Raw genomic sequence first — 14,424 nt, forward strand, 5'->3', positions numbered from 1 at the left:
ACCTCTCATTGTTCCGACCTCTCATTGTTCTGACCTCTCATTGTTCCGACCTCTCATTGTTCTGACCTCTCATTGTTCCGACCTCTCACTGTTCCGACCTTTCATTAGTCCGACCTCTCATTGTTCCGACCTCTCACTGTTCCGACCTCTCATTGTTCCGACCTCTCACTGTTCCGACCTTTCATTAGTCCGACCTCTCATTGTTCCGACCTCTCATTGTTCCGACCTCTCACTGTTCTGACCTCTCATTGTTCCGACCTCTCACTGTTCCGACCTTTCATTAGTCCGACCTCTCATTGTTCCGACCTCTCATTGTTCCGACCTCTCACTGTTCCGACCTTTCATTAGTCCGACCTCTCATTGTTCTGACCTCTCATTGTTCCGACCTCTCACTGTTCCGACCTTTCATTAGTCCGACCTCTCATTGTTCTGACCTCTCATTGTTCCGACCTCTCATTGTTCTGACCTCTCATTGTTCCGACCTCTCATTGTTCCGACCTCTCATTGTTCTGACCTCTCATTGTTCCGATCTCTCATTAGTCAGACGTCCCGTTGTTCCAATATGTGATTATTACTGTAGCTATTTGTGTACCATAGAGGATCAGCAACGCAACAAAAGTAGGCTACTGGTCGAGATACAAGTGTCATAGAGAGAAGAGAATGAAACACCATAACCTCCTGTTATTAACTCTGGGGTCGGGGTTGTGTGGGGAGCTCTCCGCGGTGCTGAATGGCTCCCGGCGGGCGTATTTCTGCCTTGATGGTACGCCGTGACTGCGGAGCTGGGAAAGGCTTGAGGTGAAGCAGGCTCACGGCTTATGTGTTTGTCACTTTCTTTTTCATTTTAACCCACACCATGATCTTTTCCTGACCCTAACCAAGTGGTTTTTGTGCCTAAACCTAACCAGACCTTAACCACAGGGCATCATGAACAATGGGTTTAATATGGTCGGAACAATGGGCTGTCAGACCAATGGCCTGTCGGAAAAATGGGCAGACCCCGTTTTATTTGTGAATAGAAGATTACAGGTTAGGGTAGTATGACGCAGTTGTTTTGAGCGGAGTGGTGAGCGAGTGGAGCGGGATAAAATTTATGATGGAGTGGAGCGGAGCGAAGAATGCGTAGAACCAAGCGGAGCGGACGAGCAGTGCAAAGTGACAGGTCTGCGAGCGAGGAGCGGAAATTTTCACCCGCTCTGCTCCGCTCACTCAATTGAAACGTCTCAACATGTTTGCTACATATGAAACATACAAATGTCACATACACCAGGTTTAGAAAATCATACAATGCCAACATTATTCTGATGATTAAGCTTTGCATATATACATAAGTATTATTGCTATATGTAAGTAATGTGCGCAATTGACCTATGGCTAAGCCCCGCCCTCAAACGCAATGAGCCAATCACAGTGCGTATAGCCATTCCCATACACTGGGACATTCTCTGCCTGGACGTCCATTGAAATGCATTACAGAAAGTCAGTTTGTTCGGTTTTATGAAGTTTAAAAATGGTCAAACGGTGTGCATGGGGTACATGCAACTCTGACACAAGGTATCCTGAGAGGCTGGGCGACCACGTGTATTTTTTACACTTTAAACCACATCTCAAGCGAGAAAAGTGTCTCCTTTGGATAAAGTTGTGTGGTAACGTTAGACCACAACATCAACTCAACGTGAATAAGATTAACAATGATGTCTACATCTGTTCTAAGGTAAGTCAACATTGTGTTTGAGGCAACATATTGTCACTTTGCTGGAAAGAAATATAAAGTTATCTTTAACATCTCTAGCTAACGTTAGCTAAAGTTAGCCTAACGTTAGCTCCTAGCTGCGTTGTTCATCATGTCACCTTGTTTGCTGGGAGTTCATTAGCCTATTTTGTTCTAGTTTTGTACTTTGGTGATCGTACATCATTGTTAGCTGTTGTCCAAAGGGCTCTAGTTAAGCTAACGTTAACTTCTGGAGCTTAGCTTCATTAACTTATCTGTAATGGCAGAGATAACAAAGGTTGGCAAACGTTATGCTGAATGATTCAGTGTAAATACTGTAGCACCAAACTAACGCAGAGACACTCTTGGTAAAGATGGTAAAAAGGCCGTTATCCTTTTCTCATATTCTGAGCCAAAAACCTTAACTTCAGTGGCACTTTAACTTATTGTCTTTGATGGTGACGGCAACCAGATGCGGTTCACAAGCGTACACTGTGACCTGTAAATTTTGGCTTGTAATTTAAGCTTTTCATCGACCTTCTCAACAATAAAATGATGAATATATCCCTCCAATGCGTAGTTTAGGCCCTTTTGGTTACTTCTCAATGACATCTGATCGTTATGTCTCCAAAAATCATCAGTTGCCTCCTGTGAAATGCCGTGTACTGTGACACCTGCCATAGCGCCGCTCACTGAATGTTGATAGTTTGTCCGAGTGAGTGGAGGGGGCGTGGCTTAGCCATAGGTCAATGTAGAAATGCTTCCATAAAGCTGGTGTCAGACCTTCAGTCTCTGGACTCAAAACACTACATCCTACAATTCCCATGATGCAACTCAGAAATAATGAGTCATTTCCTGAATGAGATTATCTGTCTGTCTTTGTATCATCAGTATTGGTACATCTGATTGGATGCATGGACATTATACAGTATGGTGCGTCCCATGGTTTGTACCTGATTCAGATGTGATCAATATCTAATCACTTCAGTAAAGATCAATGTCTTCAGTTAAACTCATGTATAAACTCATATCTTGACCTCAGTTAGATGCAAATAACAGTTATTTATTTTATAACATCCACAGGCACAATTTTTCCCCCTAGAATGCTCCGCCTTGTCCCGCCCTACTGTGCTGTGATTGGCTAGAACTCTCATGGTCATGGTCAGGGTCATTACTAGCCAATCACAGCAAAGCAGGGTGGGACTTGGGGGAACATTGTTGGGAAAACAATGATGCCATTCACTGCGTAACAGATGTGATGAACAACAGGAACAGGAAGTGAGCTGACTGAGGTGGGCAGTGAGGCACGACATTGTGGAGTGGAGCGGGGGGGGGGGGGGGGGGGAGCAGCTGGAGCAGGGCATTATGGGTGGGAATCCTAAGGGCAAAAAAGGCTGCAGGGTGGTGGCGTCCGCCCTGGTCTGTGCAGCCCATAATAAGCCATGCATCACATCAGTCTCAGCCGCCATGCAGAGGCCAACAGAGTGCGTCAAAGCTGGACTGAACACAGCCGCTGTGTGTTGGTGTGTGTTGTGTCTACACACACATAATGAGGAGTCATGTGCAGGTGTGTGAGCAGAGTGAGGCTGCCGAGGAAAATCTGCATCTAGCGGCAACCTCACCCTGCTGTGGACTGGCTTCATGTTCAGCCAAGATGGTGGAGGGGTGGGGGGGGTGAAGGGGGGGGTGGGGGTGAGGCTTTAGCACAGGAACTCCTGCTTACCCTAAAAGTCCCTCTCACACACAGAATCACACTGAACCTGTCGGCTCATACGGCTGTAAGTGAGACAATGAGAGCAGTCGACAGAATTAGACCAAAACACACTGACGTCTTACAGGTGACGCTCAGGTTAACAAACAGAGTCAAGTCCAAAAACACTCAACATCAAACTAACATGTTTAGTACAGGTTTATGTTCATGTTTACTGTAAAGAGTCTTTCATGCATTCATTCATCTAAACATAACACCTTCACAATGTCTTCTATTGTCTGAGAGATGCTACGACATGATGAGAAGGAGGATTTTATTACTCATTTCTTCCTGAAACTGCACCGTACAACAACTAACATATTTTAAAGAATAATAGTAATTCACCAGATCTCTTTCACATCCTTCTCAAGTAACCAGTGATTAATGGGTTAAATAAATCTAATGGAGCAAAAGTACAAGTGAAATAAAGCCTCAAAACTTTACTCAAACAGGATGTTCATTCTTTACCTGTGGACATGCTCTCCCCAGGAGACAAACCATCCAGGAGGCCCGTCGAGTGCTCCAGAGGCTGGGGACTGGTGCCGGGCGTGCTGGGGGGCTGAGGAGGAGGTAAGCTGGGTCTCTGCCGCGGCGGCTTTGGAGTCGGCCTGGCCTTGGTGAGAGTCCCGGCCAGCGAGGGCGGAGAGGAGAGAGACGGGGTGGTGGCCATCTGGACCTGTCCCGGGGAGCCAATGGTGGCGTAACCCTGTGGGTAGCTGAAGCTGTACGGGGAGGGGGTGCTGGGAGGAGTGGGCGACAGGCTGACCGGAGACGGCTGACCTGTCGACTGGTCAGACATGGCTCCTGACTGGCAGTACGGGACTTTGGGGGGGATTGGTGCCAGCTTCTTTGCTGCAGAGAGAAAACGAGCATCTTGATTATATAAATATATAAAAAACTGCAGTGATGTTTTACACCTGTGAAAAAACCTGCAACATGGAACAGAATCACTGCTGGAGACGTGTCAGAGCTGCAGACGTGATCAATGTCTCTGTGGCTTCATTAAAGGGGAACTCCAGTTGGGATCAGTATGAATAACGTATCCAGTGTCAGTGTGTGGCAGTCAGCACGCCCATAGTTTGGACATGCAGCAGGAGGACCATCCCAAAGCTAAGCAACGTGCTGCTCACACTCTATGCTACCTGAGATACTTGAACTCCCTCGTTCTCCAGTGTTTAAGGCACCAACTCTCTCCCAATTTATTTATGCACAAGAGATAATACCTGCATGAGACATGAGATTTCCTCTGTGGTTATTTGATATTGTTCTGCTGTAGCTTTATGTTAATGTGACTGCATTTAGTTTGGACTTTTCAAAGACATGTTTTGGGACTGACATGAAGTTGGGAGCATATTTGCACAATCAGGCGCACGTCTCATTTCTTAGATAGTTGAAGGCAGTGAAGTTAAAGAGTAATTAAACATTCAATAAATGAAAGGATTAATAAAATAACAATGAATGTTTTTCGATGAGTAAATGTCATGTTGAGACCGAGGCTAAGGCGCCACACAGCATCACACAGCATCACACAGCGTCACACAGCGTCACTACCTCTCCTCAGGGTGTGTGGGCTGTGGTCACACTGTCCACTAGAGGTCATCGCTCCCTGGAGTCCCTTCTGTCCGATCACTGGAGACAGCTCCTTGTTCTTCAGAGTGCTGAGGACACAGTGCAGGACACAAAACACACACACAAGAAATCACAAGCTTCTCTTTAACAACACGTCAACTCTGTGTCCATAAATCTCTCGGCATATAAAAGAAACAAAATATGAGAGCACCCATAGTTCAATGTCAGACTGTTGCAGCGAACATGTCGTCTCTACCGCGAAGCTGCACAAGCTGCTCGACATTCCCAAATAAACCGAATGGCTTAATGGATTTTCCTGAGTTTTACAGTGCAGCCAGAGTGCCGCTGGGAGAACGGCCTGAAGGTCAAAACATAACCAGTTTATACTGTGACTGTCAGCAGATGAATGGATGAGTGAAGCTGCTGGGATTAAAGACGGGGTGGAGCGATGCACATGAGCTCAGTAGTGCCATTAGCTGCTGTGTTGTGTTGCTTCTGGTCTGATCCTGCTCTCAGGGCTGACTGGGCCCACTGCTATGACTCATTAACGCCCACTTTGATAATGGTATGCACTGAAAGCTTTGAATTTCCTTTGTTGCCTGGCAACCGCCTCCTGAATATCCTGGCAACATGGGGAAGTTATGGATTGTATTCATGAGGATTATATTAAAGATGCATCTGATAATGGAGTTCCTGAAGAGCATTGATTTCCATGACTGACAGATAAACAACCAAGGGAATAATTACAGGCGGAGAACAGGGTGGCGCTGTTGGGACTCTCTCAGTCTCGCCCTTCCCTTCTTCTCTCCTCCTCACATCCTCCTTCTCTCATGTCCCTGTGGGGCCTCCCTTCATTTGTGTGTGAGGTGTGTTGGAAGTATGAGCGCACTGAGTAGCATTTACCTAGTCAGCTTGGCTCCTCTCTCGCGGCTACAGGCACAGGCTGCCCATGGAGGGGGAGCAGATAGGGGGGTGTTGGGGGGTTTGGGGGAGCCCAGGAGGAGGTCGTGGCGAGTAAGAACGAGCGGGGGTTTGATGTAAAGGGTGGAGCCATTTGTTTCAGAAGAGGCCGCATGCGAAGCGTCGGCCAGGGAGGCCTGTTTGGGCAGGTGCAGGGAGTTGGGTTTGGGGTTGGAGTTGACGTCGAGCTGCTGTGGGGACGGGCAGAGGGAGTGGGGGAGCGGGGGGGGGCTGTAGCCACAGCGGCGGGAGGGAGGGGACGGACCGGGGGGCACGGACTCGGGAGTGGGAGCGACGGGACGCATACTCGGAGGTGCTCGGGTGTAGAAATGATGGTGGGGGAGCGAGAAGGAAGAGCAAGAGGAGGAGGAGGAGGAAGATGAGGAAGAGGGGTAAGGGGGAGGCGGCCTCTCCTCCTCAGGGGAGGGGTAGGCGTAACAGGAGTCCGACCAATTGGAGGATGCATCATCCGAGCTGCAATGATAAACATATGAGGGTCTCCAGAGGCTGAAATGCAGTTACAGTGGTTGAGTTCATTAGTGTCCAGGAGGTAAAGAGCAGAGGGACGTATTGATTTAGGAAATATTAATAACGGTGTCAGGAGGGAGGAGGGAGGAGGGAGGAGTGAGGGCTCCTCGGGGGACAGCACACAGGAAGTAAAGAAAAGGTGATCATCTCAGAAATAAAACAGAAGAATCAATCACCTCATCCATTGCAGGGCCTTGCGACAATGGACGGTTATGCTGTTAATGATGCTTGGACTGATGACAGAAAATAAAACAGACAGATAATTCATGCACGTGCAGCAGTGAACAAATGAACTCTGGATGAACTCCTCTCAACTTTCTCTACGTTACATAAAAACCCAGCTTAAAGACAAGTGGAAATCTTCACAGTTTCACCGCTCGGGCAGAAAGTTAATGCTCCACACATGAAGACTACAAATTCAAGAATGAGAAAATAAACCAAAAAGGACACTTAAAGGTTCAGTGTGTAAGATTTACAGGGATCTAGTGGCATCTAGTGGTGAGGATTAAAGACTGCAGCTGAAACTTCTCCTGGTTAGAATTCCTTCTAGGAGGTTTTTACCAGGAGCTGAATTATCCTCAGCGGCTCCTCCTCTCCAAATCACACAGACCAGGGGTCTCATTTATAAAACAATACTATCCATTCTAAATATACGTACGGACAAAGGCCAAAAATGGCGTGTGCTAAAAAATATTAAACAGTTTCTACAGTCAGGCTCCACCTCACCATCTGAGTTGCTAATTTCCTGTCTCCAAAATGTTGGTCAGCGTGGGTCAGAGTTTCTCCCATCAAGTGTGGTTTTATAGATCACAACTTTTCCGTGGAAAGTGGCGTACGCTAACCTGGAAATCCAGATGCCCCGCCCCTAACAAATTCAAATTTGCTCTGGCCCCTGACAGACTGATCGGACCAATCAGATCAGTCTATCTGAAGAGGCGGGCTCTGGGCGGGCGTAACATGATGAGGACAGCGCTGCGCCGTAGGAGTCGAAAAGTAAACAGCCAAGATGGCAGCTGCTGAAGGACTGCGTCCATTCAGTTTAGCTTTGGGAGAAACACTAAGTCAACTACACTTATCTTTCTCCTTGAGAGAGGAACAGAAGACTGCCCTAGAAGCCTTCGCTTCCAGGAAGGACGTTTTTGCCGTTTTGCCGACGGGATACGGCAAAAGCATAATATATCAGTTAGCCCCACTGGTCGGCAAACACATGGGTCTTAGTGCAATGAATACGTCACCTTGTTTTTTGCTCTGATTGGCCATCGTGCTATCCAATTGTGTACAACGGCATTCAATATGCTTCAGTTAGTGCCACCCCTTGGGTAGGAAGGGTGTATCGGTGAGGACCAGACTCAAAATCTTTCTGGATTTGAGTCTGGAGTTCCAGGCTAGGCGTACGCCTCTTTCAGGCCTCATTTTGTGCGTACGCAGTGTTTAATGAGATTCCTGGTGTTTTAAACCGGTAAAAACACTGAATAAAGACGTTTCATGTTAAAAAATCTGTGTTTTTCTGATGCTGCTTGTTGCAGTGGGGCTTCTGAATTTCTGCCAACACATCCCTCTAAATCCGACTGACTGGACCTTTAAAGATCAATCACACATCATGCTTCATCAGAGGTGAGACACGGGGTCATACAGAGGTGATGATGAGCATATCGAGGGAAAATAGACAAGAAGACGTGGAGCAGACAGTGCTGATCTGGTGTCAGGTGCAGGGCGCAGCAGCACTCGTGGCGGGGAGGGAGCAGCAGCAGGTGTGAGGAGCTGGGGGGGAGTGGTGGTTGTGAAACAGGAGGACGGGGAGGGGGCGGGGGGCACGACAGCCTTACCTGGCTCGGTCGCTGTTAGTGGGAGGAGGGGTGGGGGAGGGGGAGGCAGAGAAATCCCCAGGCTGCTCGGGGACGAGAGCGTCAGTGGGCGGGACAGGGGGATGCACGTTCGGTGGCGTGGAAGACGATTTACGAGAAGAAGACGAGCCCCTGCGCGACACCCAAGTAGTGTCCATCACCCTGACACCCATGCTGCAGTGGGACAGAAATCAATCACATCAAGGGAGGGCCTGTGTGTGTGTGTGTGTGTGTGTGTGTGTGTGTGGTACAGGGGGGGATCATCAGGGCTGCTAAACATGGAGACTGTGCAGTGACAGGGCTGACCCTGGATCAGCCTCGAGGGTCTCTACTGCACACACAGCCTTGTACGGTGAACTCATGATCCTAAACACGCACAAACAGACAGCGTCTCACTTTCATGTGTAATTCTCTCTTTATGACACATTCTCTGCAGAATGATGATGATGATGATGATGATGTATGAGGAAGGTGAGATGTTAAATCTTCTCATAACTGCAACACAAGAGCAGTTTGGATCAAATGAACTAGATGAACTCGTCCTGTCCCTTTGGCCTTAAAATAACAATAAAGTCTCTCTTAAAGGCACAGTTCACCCCAAAATTTAAAATCCATATTTTCCCTCCTCCCTGTGGAGCTGTGTATCAGTCTGGATAGTTTTGGTGTGAGCTGCAGCATGTTGGAGACGTCTAGTTCAGTTATCCTGGAGAGAAGGCAGACATCTGTACGGCTGATATCTGCAACACTCTGCAGCTCACACCAAACTAACTGATAAACAGCTCTACAGGGAGGAGGAGAAATGTGTTTTTGATTTTGGGGTGAACTGTGCCTTTAATATGAAAGGGAAAACAGGAAGTAACTGAAGGATGTTGCTGTCTGAGACTAAACAAGAGGCCGTTGTGCTCACAGGCTGAACAAGTTCATCCAGCCTCAGAAAGATGCTACTAGTGTAAACAGAGAGAGAGAGAGAAAGGCCTGCTGTGTCCACGCCACCCATTTGTCTCCCTCCTCTGTTTTTGGAGACATTGAACTATAGGAGTCCAAGTGTGTCACTTCAGACGGACCTGACCGCAGCTTTAAACACACACACACACGACAAATGAGCGACACATCCTGTCAACGTGCAGCTGAGACGATCAGATGATGAACAGACCGATGAGAGGATGACTCAGGGGAGGAAGGATCTATACTGTACCTTTGTATCTTCCTAATGCTGCGTAGTTAAAAACAGAGACAAGCACAATGAGGACAGAGAGAAAGGAGTCTCCCCGGACTCATTAACAACATCGGTATCAAAGCAGCAGAGGATGAGATGAACTTTTAAGACCAGAGCCAAGATGGAGGAGAGATACGGGGAGGCGGGCCTGGCGGGGGGCTGCGAGGGACGAGAGTCACGCTGAGTGTGATGAACAGAGCGATCTGAGGTGTGAAGTGTGCTCCAGTGCTTAGCCACGTCCAAACCCAGAGAGAAAATGATGAGTTAGTCTGGAGCGTTCATGCAACGCGTCCATGGTACAGCTGTAATATAATGGCCAAAAGTATGTGGACACCCTTCTTTGATGTGCGTTGGGTCATTGACTTCTCCTCATGGTTTGGTTCCAGTTATGGGGAACATTAATGCAACATTACAGTACATCATTTAGGATGATGATGAGCTTCAAACTCTTGTGTTTCAACAAGACAGCTGCCCCCCCCCCACGTGCACCAAGCCAACGTGGTGTGGAAGAAGCTGACCTCAAGCCCATCCCACACCTTTACCATAAACTGGACAAACAACCCAGTAGTGTTGGGTGAGAGGTGGATCTGCACACTCTCATATAGTTATTACAAAAGAAACAGCTGTAAAACAATGAAGTATACTTTTCTGAAATTACTTTTTTATGACCAGACATTAAATTTAAATAGTCTTCAAGAGCATCAGTTAATTATTTTCATACAGTTCTTCTGTGCAGGAAAACCAGAGAACGTTTCTGATGCTGCAGCAGTTGGTTGTTGGCTGGCTCCACTCAACTCACTCTCTTTACAGCAAAAGTTTAATATAGTTCCTGGCATTTTTGATTTATCTCTTGGTACCACCTCTGTCAAGGTTCCAAGTGAGCTGAGGAGGAGTATATAAAGAGAAGTGGACACAGCGTTGGAGATGGGGCCCCATTCATTCCTATTAAACCTGCTCAGCGGTGCATTAAAGGCCTTTGCACAATGAGTCCGATTTTTTCATCCAAAATTGTTGCACGCTAAAAATAAATGCGACCCTACATTGTGTAAATCACCTTCGTGCACTGAGTCTGAAACTTTAGTCCGTTATTAACATTTTCGGGACAGGTTTGATTTTCTGTGTTTAGAGACGTTTGACCAAGAATCAGTGCAGAAAATGTGGTGACAGGACACGACCACGACCACGACCACAACCATGACAGAGGAACAGGGATCAGAATCATTTCAGAATTATTATTATTACTACATGTTCAAAATTATGGTGCGGAACTATGAGAATTTTTTAGCATTTTTTTCAGGTAATTTCCTTGTTTATTTTTAAGTTTCTTTTTGTTTTTTACTATTTTCTTGTTTTTAATTTTCTCTTTCTACTAATCTTTGGGGTCATTTCTGTTGCTCGTTGCTTTCTTCCCATTTTTTGACAGAAACCAAATCAATGTGCCGGTCTCAAAGGGTTAATAAGCACCTTTTATCAGCTACAGTTTTGCTCGACCCAACGACCTGGCGCGAGCTGATGAGGTCACGCTTTAGGCACACAGCACTCGGTGTGACGCAGGATGTGAGGCACCAACAAGATTCCACACAAACAGTCTTTACAAAGAAAACAGCTGTAAACCAATTAATCTTTTTTTTCTGAGCATCACAAACGCTCCAAAGTGACTTTTTATTTTACCAGAACTGAATGCAGCGGGATCAAAATTTGAAAAGCCTCAAAGAGCATCAGTAATTTATTTTCATACTGTTCTTCTGTGCAGGAAACCAAAGGAGGACTCTAAAGTGCATCGTCTGCGTGCTCAGAAACGTGGAAGCCTGTGGAAGCTTATTCACTTTCTTGCCAAGTGTTAGATGAGGAGATTAATAGCACTCTCATGTGTGGAAAGCCGTATTAATCTTCTCATCTGACTCTCTGCAAGAAAGTGAATAAGCCTCCAAAGGCTTCCACCTTTTTTAGCACGCAGAGCGTTGCAGGTTCAGACTCCTGTTTTATCACCTAATTTGTTTGTGTACCAGAGACGATGGCCGCCCATTGTTCTCTGATAAAGATCTCTAAAAACAAACGGTCACTCTGTGCACTCATTTTCCTGCCTTGTTTGTAACCTTGTGAGTTCAGACTGCCCATAAAATATTCTCACTGCCCACATTAATGTAGATGAAGTGCAGTGTGTGTCCTTCAGCTGGTCCTGCCCCGTACACAGATGAGACATTATGATTTAACTTAACATTTTTATTCTTCACATGATCCCCAGAGCAGCTGATTTTAGTGTCTGAGCATCAATTAACTTTAGTGAGGCTGTGCACTACGTAAAAATCTAAAACACAACTTTACAACCGTGTGCAGACTCAAATCTAAAAGCTTTAGTTCTTAAAAACAGACAAGCTTTCTTTCAAAGGCAGCCCCGCTGTGCTGAGCCTGCTGCTTCTGAAGAGTGTGTTTCTATTGAAAGCTGAGCTCTATTGATCAGATCCACCACACACACACACTCACACACTCGGTCCAGGTTTAATTAGCTGGGCTACTCGTGGTCCCAGGGCTGCAGAGCGCAGACTAGCCGTGGGGCCGATAAGACGGAGGCTGTATTAAAGCATTAAAGAAAGAGACACAGAGACAGACAGAGGGAAGAGAAAGAAAAGCCACTGACTGGCTCTCAGCTAATCCTCCTCCACAGCTTGAGGATTGTCAGATTCCTCATTTCACAGACTAAATGTCATCTCTCTCTCTCTTTCTCACTTTCTCGCCGCTCTCACCAGGCTGCAGATAAACAGCGATACAGAACTCTGTCTGTCCACCTCACAGCTCAGGTCACCTCTCACATGAAGCTTGTGTAATCAGTGGGGGATTCTTCTTACTCCTACTTCACATGTCCGACACTGTCAAAGAGGCAGTCATGGAGAAACTTTACTAAGTGGCCTTGTCTGGGTTTTTTTTTAAAGGCTACCTTGTCAGTCGAGCTGCCGGTTAGATCCTCCCTGAATGAAGCTGTGAGGACAGCACGGAGGTAGAGAGGACTGCTGATTGAGTCAGACGCAGAGTGACATCATTGTGTCTGTGATCACTGAGATGAGTTTCTGTCAAATTGTTGGAGCAGATCTTCCTCACAGTTGTGAGGTTTGTGGAGTGAATCTATGAGCCTGTTTAGACCTGGTGTTAACATTCGTCTGGGCTGATCGGATCACAAGTGGAAACGACCTAAACACAAGTGTAAACCACCTTTTGTTGTGTAAACGCTTCTGTCTCCTGATGCATCCTCGACAAGAACTACGTCATCACTGCAGGACGTGGTGGCTGTTCTGGTAACAGCACGCTAACACTATAACTTCACCATTTAACGACATGTTTGACTAAGTGTTGCCTGACCGTCCATGACGTGTCTAGCAAGCACACTAATGAGCAGCTGGTGAAAGTGTGGACGTAACAGGGAATCCCAGGAATGAGTCCTGTAACTGAGGGAAACTATAAAATATTTTCCTTGCCTATTACCCAGGGGAGAGAGAGCATTTTCCAACTCACGGTTCCCTTGTCATGAAGTCAGTGGGTTGTTGGTGAGATGCCTCAAAGGTCTGTGGTTAAAACACATTGTGTTTAACGACATAAAGTATGTCAGCAAATACTTTATGTAAATTTTGAAGCTGTTAAAAAAGGCGCTTGCTAACAAGTGGCTAAGGGAGAGTACAGAGCGTCATCAAACTGACAGCTTTACAGCTCTTTTTGTGGTGGCGATATTAAATGGTGACCGTAGTGTAGTTTGTTCAGAGCCGACTGTTAGCTTTGTAGTTTGGCCTCAAAAATCATAAAAGTGGTGAAGTTTATCTTGATGAACAAAATGTATAAGTATCTTAAGTTTTATTTGCCACAGAGTTTTATTTTCTTTTTCAAGATCCAATGGAAGAATCCCATTGAACCAGGGCAATGATGAATTCTGCACCAGCCTACAGAAAAGCACCATTGCTGTCCACATCCGTGTGTATCATGCGTGTCCAGCTGACCACTTGTGTGTCATGCTAGAAGGTCAAAGGGCTCCGCACACAGTTATATGTCTCCACTGTCCACTTGTGTTTGGATCATCAAACTGTGTTTTAATTCCAGGTGTAAAAAGGCTCTTTGTTCCCATTAAACATTCATTTTCAGGTAACTGTAAATATATTCAGGCATTTAAACACATTCAGAAGTTAATTTCATGCTTCAGTGACAAATGCTGCCTGGAAAAAAAAACCCCTCTGCTTATTGTGAGATGCTTATGTGCAGAGAGTTCGATAAGAAGATCGATACCACTCTCTTGTGTCTGTTAAAGGGATAGTGCACCCAAAAATGTAAATTCAGCCATTATCTACTCACCCATATGCCGAGGGAGGCTCAGGTGAAGTTTTAGAGTCCTCACATCACTTGCAGAGATCCAAGGGGAGAGGAGGTAGCAACACAACTCCACCTAATGGAGGCTGACGGCGCCCCAGATTCAAACGTCCAAAAACACATCATTGAAACCACAAAATATCTCCATACTGCTCGTCCGTAGTGATCCAAGTGTCCTGAAGCCCCGACATAAAAAGCTGTTTGGAAAAACCTCATTTGAACTCTGTTTTTAGCCTCATTGTAGCCTGTAAGCTCTGTAGACCGTGAGACATGGGCACCGCCTTCATGTGTGTTCACGTGCTTTCGCTGGTCTCACACAAGCGCACACACGTGAGCGTGGTGCCCAGAGAGGCAGTCAGAGCTACAGGCTACAATGAGGCTAAAAACAGAGTTCAAATGAGGTTTTTCCAAACAACTTTTTATGTCGGGGCTTCAGGACACTTGGATCACTACGGACGAGCAGTATGGAGATATTTTGTGGTTTCAATGATGTGTTCTT

At 46.3% G+C, this 14,424-nt stretch overlaps 1 protein-coding gene across 6 annotated transcripts in view; it reads right to left on the minus strand.

Annotated features, from left to right (window-relative positions):
• Positions 1-14,424, minus strand: part of LOC117247370 (rho GTPase-activating protein 44-like) — a 120,157-nt gene that overhangs the window by 7,580 nt on the left and 98,153 nt on the right. For 2 of the 6 annotated variants that reach the window (XM_078163186.1, XM_078163185.1), the window contains exons 17-19: positions 5,013-5,119; positions 3,930-4,313; positions 3,435-3,487 (exon numbers count right to left, since the gene is read on the minus strand). In XM_078163186.1, the coding sequence (XP_078019312.1) occupies positions 3,480-3,487; positions 3,930-4,313; positions 5,013-5,119 (499 nt within the window). In that variant the 3' untranslated portion in view covers positions 3,435-3,479. Of the gene's footprint in view, positions 1-3,434; positions 3,488-3,929; positions 4,314-5,012; positions 5,120-5,933; positions 6,465-8,344; positions 8,537-9,557; positions 9,576-14,424 lie in introns of all 6 variants that reach the window. The other 4 variants (XM_033611896.2, XM_078163182.1, XM_078163183.1 and 1 more) reach the window with 4 other exon arrangements.

The sequence above is a fragment of the Epinephelus lanceolatus genome, chromosome 21, assembly GCF_041903045.1.
Source record: "Epinephelus lanceolatus isolate andai-2023 chromosome 21, ASM4190304v1, whole genome shotgun sequence".
In the NCBI taxonomy this organism is placed as follows: domain Eukaryota; kingdom Metazoa; phylum Chordata; class Actinopteri; order Perciformes; family Serranidae; genus Epinephelus; species Epinephelus lanceolatus.